Genomic DNA, 11,124 nt, shown 5'->3' with positions numbered 1-11,124 from the left:
TATTCAGCATGTTTTGTAACCACTAGTATAGTTTACATAAGAGTGACAAATTTAACATTCTAAGTGAAGAACTCAATTGTTTAACATTTATGATGTAGCGTATAGTTGTAGATATATTTTTATTGAAAGTGAGTTTAGATACAAAGGCAAATACTTATCAAACTAGACAATGACTATGTGATCTTACCGATTCCTGTTTTTTTTGTGTGCATTTGGTCAACCTCCACCGGTCACAATCAATGCAACCGATGGAAAGTGTTCAAGCTCCAAGGCCACGACAAGGCATGCACGATGGAGGTCGGAACCCCTCCACTCTTGGAGAAAAAAATTACTGCTGCGGCCGCGGTGATGCGGTAGGCAGCCTTTACCGTCCGGCCGCTCCCTCGCTTTTCAAAGGAGCGACAAGATCGAGTAGATGTGGGAACGAGCAGCTTTGCCCAGCAATCTCCGTTTGGAGGAGCGGCTGCAGGCAGGGACAAATATCGAGACACAGACAAACGAGACCAAGAGACCAAGAGACCAAGTGCAGACCAGACAGCGTTCGCCCAGCTATCTCCGAATGGAGCGGCTGCAGGCCAGTAATTCAGGTATCAAGACATCGAGCATCAAGCAATAGGACCATGTCCCTCGTCGAGTTAGACGATAACGGGACTGTTGTTTTGAGCATATCATGTGGGCATATAAACGGCATAGCAGTAGCCTACAAACAGGTCAGATCAAGACGCAATCGATTTAGAATCAACCACTCACATTTCCAAACGTCGACGAGGAGCGGCGGCTAGTTGGCGCCGCTCCATCGTCTGTGTGTCCTTGCCTCGATTAGAGGCAGGTCAGTACGAAACATCCAATTGGTCGCGTTGCGCAACCAACTGGCTTTGCTACCCAGCTATTGCGCCAGGTAGCAGACATCCTCCACTCGTTGACGAAGAGGATGAATATGCAGCATGCAGCCTAAAGTAATTGAACGAGTCAGCGAATGCGCGGATCAACGCAATGTCGTAAAAGCTCACCTGCAGATCGTCCGTGTGGACTGAACTGCACCCCGTATTCTGCATCCAGCGATGAGCTCTGCGATGCTAATCGTAGTGCGAGATCGACTCACCTGGGAGAATGCTGCAAGGGAAAGGATGAGGTTGTTGGTAATTCAAGGCTGCAGCACAGCCCTTTATAAAACATACCATTATGCTCGAAAAGGAAAATAGTTGAAGGACGGCGACGCATGCTGCTCTGGACTTCTATCACATCCGTGCACGACATGTGTCACCGTTGCTGTGCCCGAGAGTGTCGGTTTTCCAACTATTTACGCTTTTTGGCACAATCTGTACAGGCCCGGACGTGTCTGCAGAAGACAGCGAAGCTTCGAAAGATCGTTATCCATCTGATAACGCTGATTCTGACACGAGCACTCCTCGAGTGCTGGTGCAGAATCACACGCGTTGCTGTGCAAAGGAGATAGCGTGTGTCCACGGGAATCCAACAGCGGATTGGCGTACCACATGCGGAGAAGTCGGCTTTAGAGACAGCTTTTTGGTGTCTGAGAACACAAATGCGAGGAGAAGGGGAGAAAAAAACATATAGAACAGACCCTTTATCCTACATGATTTGCACACTGGCACCCGTTGATGGAAAAGGGTGATCAGTGTAATCTTCCCAAAATTCAGTGTCAAGCAAGACAAATGAGTTGAACAGGAGCCTCAGGTCGGATACACCGCATCGGAAACGCTGACCATGGGTAAAGGACTTTCTGAGTGGATAAAAGCTTCGTACATGTTGATTTGAACCGTGCATTATACGACATAGTGTCTGCCAATGTATACTCTTCAAGTGAAATTAACTTTCATCGCGCATTCCTTAGTTTGTTAAATTTCCGTGCTGTCGTTCAATGACGACAGAAGGAGGTAGAGCAGGTTAAACCGTTTTGACGGTACAGATCGATTAGGAAGAAATTTAACAGAGAACATCAGGTAAAAGAGGCAGGCTGACAGAAATATCCTGGAGAAAGGAAAGTTTGAATAATGTGACGATATTCGGAGTTCAAAAATATGGCTGCAAGCCACAGACAGCGCCGCGCGGCACCACTAACATAGTAACAAAAATAACCAAGCCGATTGGTGCCGGCTAAAACAGCTCATCAACGCGATCTTGCAGGACCGTCGCGGCGTCGCCTTCTAGACTCGAACCCAGTCTACGATGTTTGGGATCACACCGACCTACTATTAGAACTCTTCAACATCGTCGCACCAATGTAGATGACTTGAATGCAGAGAACCCACCGAAGAAAAAGGGGAAGCCAACAAAAAGGTTGAACGGGGTTGCAAGCAATGCCTCTCTAGAGAAGAACTCTCTGTGCGGACTTTCCAAAGCAATATTGGTATTTGAGGTCAGAAACTTCTATTCGTAAACTTGCGGGTTTTAAAATCATCTAAACCTTTGACTAGAGAGTATCTAATATTTATTGCTTCCGCTCGGCCCATCAAATCTGGCCCTGATGGGCCTCCCATCACTTGGAGGGCACCGTTGGTTGAAATTGGTCTTTATAAAGCACAACACGGTGAACTCGTAGCATTCTTTCTTGTTTTCTCCCCAGTCGAAATGCCTGAACTCCATTCTACCGTCGACAACTCTTCATCATCAACTACTAATAGAGACGCGACCGTAAAGCGGTCGCGATCTAGTCAGGACACCAATGTTGACGTCTTGAATGAAGGAAGAGAACCGAAGAAAATGAGAACGCCAGCAAATGAGTTGAACGAGACCTCTGTATACTCCGCGAATTCTCTGGGTGGGCTCCCCGTAGAAATATTGGCATTTGAGGTCAGAAATTCTTCCCGTAGCCGCGCTATACACCTCTTATGTTTGCCTGCTCTATCAGATCTGCACAGATTTAGAGCCGAAAGATTTATGGCACCTATCGTGCACTTCAATACATTTTCGACATATTCTGAAGAGCTCAGACGTGGCGCCGACTCTGTGGAAAGCCTCCAGGGAGCTTATTGGGATGCCAGACTGTCCACCAGATTTAACGGACATCCAGTATACGAATTTGGCATTTGGTAAGAAGTGTCAAGTGGGTATTCCTTAGCGTTTAATTTCCATCTTTCTGTCTAATGACCTGTTCTACAGTACTGCGGAAGGTTCGTTGGCGCAGACAACAGAGCACCGATCACCGTTTTTGCGGCAAGAGTTCGAGCTTGTGTGCCGTGTATACAATACAGGCGCGTATATGATTGAAGTTTTTCCTGAATCTGTATCCTTATTTGATATGACTAGATTCGTGATGATCCGTGGGCAATTATCAACAGATGCGCAGGTACAGATGACATGCCCCATGGAGTTGATACCATACCTTCCCAGAGTTCTCTTGCCGTACAAGGACCATTGTAAGCCGTGTTGAGTCCTGTTCAGTGCATACAACTTACGGTACCCAGCCTACAGGTCGTACTACTTACTTGAAACTGGAAAAAAGTGGAAGAGAGAATGTTCCTTGTCAGTAAACCCGGCAAGTTGGATGACTGACAAAATTAAAGAATTGAACAACATAGAAACGGTAAGCCTGATATTTTTGTCAGAGACCCTTGAGCTAAGGTATAACTCGTTAAGCATGCTGCCATCTACAAGACATGGGACGAAAACGAAAGAGAGGATAACTTGTTTCTTCGTCGTCAATCAAGGTGAGAAGATCTTCTACACCCATACACCAGGACACTAACACCTTTGGAATAATTGACAGGCTTGTCGCCCACTTAAAATCACTAGGATGGGAACCCGAGCTCTCTCTTATGAGCGAAGACGGTTACGAAGATCTTTTTGATATACCTCAAATTTATGATGCATGCTGCAATGAATTGACTGATACAGGTGCGCAATGCCTAACAAACTGCTTTGAAAGTACTAATTTATGCTTAAACAAGTATTGATTTCCATGGGTCCGGACCTCAATGTATTGATGAGCGAGTCCCGCGTGTTAAGACTGCAAGCCGATCGCAGGGTGTTTCTGGAAAATCGGCTGCCAATATTATCCAAAGTCGCCAAAGAATGTGCAGCGCAGTATTCGCTGTACACTCCGACTCCCTCTGCAGCGGATTTGTTTAAGGTACAGCTGGTGCGAGACCTAATAGACGACACATCATTAGAACCTTTCACTTCGGCGCACCTCGATCCCCTGCGTGTCAATTACGCACAAATTTCCCATGAGTGGCGGACCCAGATGGAAGGGAAGCTTATAAGCCTGATCAAATCAGCCTGTGGCACTACATATAATTTTGACGAAAGCAGCGTGCTTCGACTGGCAACAACTATCTTCTCATGCAAAACGTGCCGTAGCGACCACTTGCGGTATCCTAATGTCCTGGCCCATTATCATGGTATTCCATATGAACCATATATTAGTGCTGAAAAGGCACTGGACGAGTTGGAACGTCGATCACTTTCACATCATACCAGGAGCACGATTTGGAACGACGAAAACGGTATATATTTCAACAAAGATCGCATGCGAGCCATGGCGGACATTCTCGAGCAGTTTGGATTTGATCCGGCCGTGACTACCTCTGAGGAGATGGATGCAGCTGATCCGATATTCGAATGTGTATCTTGCAACAGTCTCATTAAGGGACGCTGTGTTTTAAGGTGGAATATTCTGGTAGGTGTAGCCATCACTTGACAATTTCGCTGGTCTGATTCGGGGGGATTCACTTTTAGGATGAACATCGCATTGCACATGATCGACAATTACTCCCCGGATTGGGGTCCGTGTGCAACTATGAATTGCTTACTGGGGAAGATGAGATTGTAGCAAGAAGGTGCATAGACAGCGATAACGGTCGCATGTACGCAAACAATATTTCGATGGTTTGTGCCCATTGCAGAAAGGAAGAGTGCGGTGCTACTCTTAATGAACACGTATGGAAGGAGTAAGTCTGATGCATCCATTTCGAAATCCCTTCTAATATTCTTCTTTCTTCAGGCATGGCATTGCCGAACCAGGAGATTCTGACATCTTGATTTCTCCCACAGCAATGACAAACAACCAAAGCAGAATGTGGCCGCCCCGAAAAATCAATTATCTCGTGTCTCGTAAGTAGTATGTAAAGTAGGTAGTTTATTAGCAATGGCATATCGGGCTATAGCCCAGCGTTCAACTTTAACCTCCGGGTCTTGTATTCAACTGGTTAGAAGACCAAAGGAGCCCTCACGCACCCTAAGACGCCGCTCATAGCGGTATTTCAGGCCTTCAGCATTACAACGGCTCAGAAAAGGCACTCAGTACTCTGAAGTCTCACAATCTCATCTCAAATCCATCAAACATAAACATAGTTCACTTACAACTGCAAACTGCCAAAGCAGTTAAACCCCCGTGGCTCAAGTGGCTCAAGTGTATTCCTACATACAAATCTGTAAAACATACATTCTTTTGTTCTCCCATATCCCGATTCTTCAGGGTATCCCTGAAGACTCCACCACTTCTGAATTCCAACACAATACCCCGTTATTTCAAAAAGATTCTTCATTTCCCAAGATATCTCACCCCTCCCTTCTGGAATCAAGCTTTCTCAACAATGACTGGCTCGATGTTCCAGTAACTCTCCGCGTACTCGTTGATGGCACGGTCAGAGCTGAACTTGCCCATCTGAAAGGGTAATCAAAGTTAGCGTACGTTAACATAATGACAACTAGTGCTTACCTTGGCAGTCGTCCTAATGGACTTCTTAGCCCACTCATCTTTGTCAAGGTACGCCTCGTCAACCATAGCAAGAGCAGCGATGTCTACAGTCAAAGGATATCAACGTCGAAGATCAGAAAAATCCTTGTTAATTGGGAGACGTACAAGAATCGAAGTCGTCAGTAAGCAGGTAGTAATCAGATTGCCTGATGGTGTTGAGGAGACTGTCGAATAATAAAATATGCGTTGAACATCGATTCAAAAGTCAACAGGGAAATTGTACTCACGGCTCGTAGACATGACCATCGCCGAACACTCCAGCGGCAACTTGATTGATAACATGGGCCAACGCTGGGCATTTCTGTTCAATCGGGATGGGATGGTACAAGTGCTGATAGCGAAGGTCCTCGACGGCACTGGAAGCAATCATTAGATACGAAGAAATGGTGATGCACAAACAGGGTAACTTACGGAGTCAAGTGTCCAAAGAAGACTAAAAAGGATTAGAACTGAAATAACCCTATTGAAACTAAAAAATAATACTCACAGACATTGCTTTCTCCAACCTGCAGAGATATCAAAGTCAGAAAAGAGTTCGCGCTGATAATTAAAAATATTTCAAACCTCTTCGGCGATCTCAATGTTAGCACCATCTAGCACACCAGACAGTAAGCCCACGTTGAATATCAGCATAAGAACTATGCCTTACCAACTGTTCCGAGCAAAAGCCCACCGTTCAGGCAGAACTTCATGTTCGAAGTACCAGAAGCTTCAGTTCCAGCAGTGGAGATGTGTTGACTGATATCAGAAGCTGGGATCAAAACCTCTGCCAACGAGACGGAGTAATCTGGCAAGAAGTAAAGTTGCAGATAATCCTTGGTATCTGGATCGGAGTTGATGACCCGGGCGACATTCACAATCAAGCGAATCGTCTAGTAAATTTGTGTAAGCTAAAATTATCATGCTTATCGAATGCTCCCTGTAGACTTACGAGCTTGGCAATGAAATCTAGAAATTTTTTATGAGTCAATTGTAAAGAACGATTAGTGAAAACTTACAGGCAGGGGCAGCTTTTCCAGCGAAGAATACAACACGGGGGTTGACCTTCTTTTTCTCCTCCGCTGACATGTTCTTCAAAGTGAAGTAGCGCTGGAGCAACAGTTAGTACATAGGCTATTCCATTTTAACCCGACAGCTCTTACATGGATGACTCCCAAGATATTAAGAGTTTGGCGTTTGTACTCGTGGATACGCTAAATACTCGTTAGTAAGGTAATGAAGTATACATATTCGATACTCGTACCTTGATCTGCACATCAAACATAGCATCGGTACGAATGGTAAGACCCAAGGTAGTCTGCACATAGTGAGCGAGGCGCTCCTTGTTGCGCTGCTTGATGGCTGCCCACTCGTCGCGGAAAGCCTTGTCCTCAGTAAATGGAAGCAGGCCTTCAAGTTTGGTGAGGTCTTTCAACCACACGCTCTTGTCCAGCTTAAGGGTTTTGGAAATGAGGGCGCTGAGTTCTGGGTTACACTAAAATCTGGTTAATATGCTTATAAGATACAGATGTCTGTCATCACTACCAACCTGGTCGAGCCATCGGCGGGGAGTGACTGGGAGTAGAGAGCGTCAGAATCGAAATAATGATAGAAAAACATGTGGTTTTTAAACTAACTTCCGTTGGTAACGTTTCCGAATCTAGGAAAAGGCAACATCAGAAAAATAATATGGAACAGACGTTGAACCGACTCACTTGCTGATTCCCTCAAATTCGACGAAATCTTTTAAGATAGTGGTTCGAACGAGTTCACTGTGCAACTGTGATGGATCGTATTCAGTATATAAATACCCCTGACTTTGAACGGAACCCACCTCGGCAACCCCATTTACTTTGCGACTGCCAATGCATGCAAGGTGCGCCATGCGAACCTGTTTTGGGATGCCCTCTGAAGCAAACGTAAGATTTTTGCTGAAGACAGAGCAAACAGACAGTTTACCTTCGATCAGGGACATCCTTGAGAGCCTGTCGCGGTCTCCAGGGAACTTTTTCTCAACAGCTAAAATGGCGCATTGAATCAGCATTGCCCTACGGGGTTTCATAGGCAATAGATATACCTTGGAGGAAGAACCTAAGTGTATAAGAGAGCTATCAGTAATAACCCCTAAAGGTAAAATAATTAGGAGACGGACAGATTCTGTCAAATAGAATTCAGCGACGAGTTAACATTCGAACATAGGTGCACGGAAGACTCACGATATCATAGATGATCTGCATATGTCTAGAAAAGGAATGAGAAAAAGACAATACGGAAGCGGAGCGAATAATACAAACCTTGGCAGGACGTGCTCCAACAAAGGCACAGGCCATTTTTCGAGAGCTTCCTGTAAGGTATGGGTTCATTCGCTGAAAGGCATAATTCAAAGCGTAACTCACAGGAAGCACGGTGTGGTTAGTATAGAAGAAAACGTTGGTGACGATGGACCAGGCAGCATCCCAGCTTAGGTCTTCCTCGTCGATCAGTATTCTCATCAATTCAGGAATGGCAAGAGTAGGGTGGGTCTTAAGGGATATAGATGAACACCTCGAAGCCTCGAACATAGTTTTAAACACTTACATCGTTTAGCTGGATAGCAACATCTGTTATAAAAAAGGTTTTCAGTACGAAACGATTGCTACACTCCAGGATGATACATACAGTCAGGGAATTCGCGGATATGCTTGTTAAGATTCTTAAAGCGACGCAAAATGTCAGCTAAACTGGCAGCGGTCCAGAAGCTAATGACAGAATAAGCCATGGCACCTTTGCCGGAAACCAGAACACGTACTACTGCTGCTTCAATCTCAACTCCTTTCCAACTGTAAGATGTCACAATGTCAAGATTTGCAATGCAGATGTTTATAACGCAAGAGAACGTACATGTCCTAAAAATATGCTTGTCAGAGAAAAAGTGTTGAAATGAAGAAAAAGACCTACGTATGATCATTGGGATACAAAACAGAGGTGATAGCTTGAGCACTGTTGGACGATTCAACAGCTCCTTCGTAGTTTCCAGCTATACATGGCACATATTGAGTCAGGCCAGATTACACAACAGCAGCACGAAAATAGCGTACCATTGAAGGAGTTCAAGTCGAATCCTCGCTTGGGTTTGCTTTCCCAGAGCCTCAAGTTGTTAGTCGACCGGGTTCCATACCCAGGAATCATAACATCATACGCCTGTGCAAGGACTTCCTGTCCGCCTTGCCATAAAGCACGCCCAGTTCCATCGTCGAGTCTGTCGGCATGTCCGTAGAATCTAATTTGATAGGTGACGTCAAGACGGGGGAGTTCCCATGGGTTTTGATTGTCCAGCCATGGGTCAGGAGCCTGTATGTCATGTCAGAAGAACATCGTCACTTCAAAGCGTCATTGTGGATCTGACCTCAAGCTGGTCTCCTGAGGGAGAAATAAGCTGCTGGAAGATACCGTACTTGTATCGCAGACCGTAACCCCAGACAGGAAGCTCTTGAGAGGCGGAAGAGTCAAGATAGCAGGCAGCGAGGCGACCAAGTCCACCATTTCCTAAACCGGCGTCTCTCTCCTGCTCTAGGATATCTTCAATGTTGAATCCGAGCTTGCGGACACCTTGTTTATATTCATCTTTAAGCCCCAGGTTAAGGAGCTAAGATGCGATGAGATATATGCGCTGTAGTAGATAGGGGTTACAAAACTTACAGCGTTATCGAGAGTTCGCCCCATCAAAAACTCCAGTGAAAGATAGTAAGCTCGTTTAGGGGCTTTGCGAGTATATGTTAGCTGGGTATCGTTCCAGTTTACCTGGCGTGGGAGATGCAAGTATGAGTACATATATGCGTTCAAAAAAGACTCAATTTACCAAAAGATTGTCTCGTGTGGAGAGAGCGGCAGCATGGTATGCACCGAGGTCATCTTTGCTAAAATTTCAGCTTCCAACGATGAAAATGGAGCATATATGCGCATACCAATGTTGTATGGTTGACGGGCCAGAGAGGTTTGGACATGGTTCACAAAAGAACGCGTGATATCGTTGACATCTTATCCACATCGCAGCATAAATATGAGAACCACTCGCAACGCCGTAGATCTGTCGCACGCACCCTTATCGAGAGACCTCATCCCATCTTTCCAGACCTTTTCTTCACCCTTAGGCCATTTATCGCGTCCTTCTTCGTCTTTCTCAGGAAGATAACCTATGGGCCCACGATGGTGAGACAGAAACAAGATTGACAATGTCCAAACATGAACGAGATCGCTAACCTGTGAGAGTGCGGACATGGCGACGTGGGCGCACTGGTTTGCCAATAGTATTCGGATCGATGGTGGAGGTCATCGTTTCCGACAACAAGCGCGATAAGGGGGGAAGGAGAAGAGAAGGGGGAATTAGGGAGGGTCTTTATAGCGTGATGGGCCCATGGTCCTCTGGCGTCGCATAACAAGACGTCATCACGTTTCGTAACCTGCCTAATTTGGCGCTATTGGTTATTTTGAGGACAACATTTTAGCACGCAAATTTCCAGATTATCTTCTCGACGGTGTTCACTTCTCAATCAGGCCCTCATCAGCAATAACATGCTCATAATCGCCCATGTTCTGTGCACAAAATTTCGACCTTTGCTGATAAGAATTTGGAGCCGAGGTAGTTGAACGCACACTACGAACGTTTACCGACGAAGCCAGGTAAATGGAATCCGGCTGATGCGCTAGCTTGTGCGGTCCAGAGCGGCAAGCTCTGGCCCGCGGAAATATCAAATGAGTCGGGAACTAATGGCGAAGCGCTGCGAGCCTCCAAGGGTATTGCCAAACATTGATCGCCGCCTTCTGCCGGCCACTTGTTGTTTCTGGATGTCTGCGGGACCCCGGACATCAGACAAAATATCACATATCATGTGACTTCTCCAAGTAGTACTCAGTTTTTACCTCGCTCCCATTTGTTACTTTACACTGCACCAATTAGAATAAAACTCTGATTTGCCACCCTTCTTTTCTCAGTAAGCTTCGGTGGGAGCCCCCTGGTTGGCACATATTCGTATATGTCAAATAAAACGGATTACATACATGTTATGTATTTGATTAGGTGCCTTTGGTTGACATTTTTTTAGAGAAAATTCTTCGGAAGTGCATCCCAAACCATATTTTTTGAAAAAGTTAACAAAAACAACATATTATATAATTATTCATCGTAGTTTTGTAGGTACAAAAATGCCCACGTTTACAAGAGAAACGGTTCTTTTTCATAAATTTGGCATAAAAATGGACATTTTTAAAGGGGAAACCATTTTCCTGTAACAATTAACGCAAAAGTAACCATTTTTCTAGTAATGGGGATGTCCAATCCCCGGTTAGTGTGACACCAAGTGACAGGCGAGGTCACACCTGTGACCAGACAATTTCTTGAGACATCGAGTTTGTGCTTTGCACAAATCAAGGTTTCGCCATTTTTT

At 45.3% G+C, this 11,124-nt stretch overlaps 2 protein-coding genes across 2 annotated transcripts; one reads left to right on the top strand and one right to left on the bottom strand.

Moving 5' to 3' along the window:
• Positions 1 to 3,107: 3,107 nt before the first annotated feature.
• JR316_0010580 (uncharacterized protein) lies at positions 3,108 to 5,084 on the top strand (the record flags this gene model as incomplete). Its single annotated transcript, XM_047896246.1, has 9 exons — positions 3,108 to 3,134; positions 3,271 to 3,380; positions 3,436 to 3,547; positions 3,601 to 3,671; positions 3,731 to 3,858; positions 3,912 to 4,642; positions 4,702 to 4,802; positions 4,869 to 4,913; positions 4,967 to 5,084. 9 exons carry the CDS (start codon positions 3,108 to 3,110, stop codon positions 5,082 to 5,084), a joined length of 1,443 nt encoding a protein of 480 aa, XP_047744291.1.
• A 458-nt stretch (positions 5,085 to 5,542) lies between these two features.
• Positions 5,543 to 10,013, bottom strand: JR316_0010579 (Glycogen phosphorylase; the record flags this gene model as incomplete). Its single annotated transcript, XM_047896245.1, has 30 exons — positions 5,543 to 5,629; positions 5,684 to 5,766; positions 5,828 to 5,886; positions 5,950 to 6,078; positions 6,134 to 6,155; positions 6,210 to 6,228; positions 6,287 to 6,315; positions 6,372 to 6,594; positions 6,654 to 6,670; positions 6,721 to 6,811; positions 6,865 to 6,915; positions 6,966 to 7,196; positions 7,251 to 7,276; positions 7,339 to 7,361; positions 7,417 to 7,481; positions 7,536 to 7,609; positions 7,661 to 7,778; positions 7,918 to 7,942; positions 7,996 to 8,045; positions 8,098 to 8,223; positions 8,279 to 8,301; positions 8,360 to 8,520; positions 8,639 to 8,717; positions 8,779 to 9,031; positions 9,087 to 9,326; positions 9,380 to 9,481; positions 9,540 to 9,592; positions 9,646 to 9,717; positions 9,781 to 9,873; positions 9,941 to 10,013. 30 exons carry the CDS (start codon positions 10,011 to 10,013, stop codon positions 5,543 to 5,545), a joined length of 2,697 nt encoding a protein of 898 aa, XP_047744290.1.
• Between the last annotated feature and the right edge of the window lie 1,111 nt (positions 10,014 to 11,124).

This window comes from Psilocybe cubensis, chromosome 10, assembly GCF_017499595.1.
Source record: "Psilocybe cubensis strain MGC-MH-2018 chromosome 10, whole genome shotgun sequence".
NCBI classification, from domain to species: Eukaryota; Fungi; Basidiomycota; class Agaricomycetes; order Agaricales; family Agrocybaceae; genus Psilocybe; species Psilocybe cubensis.
Note: the sequence above shows the minus strand (reverse complement) of the source record. Positions and strands in the feature narration are given on the sequence as shown.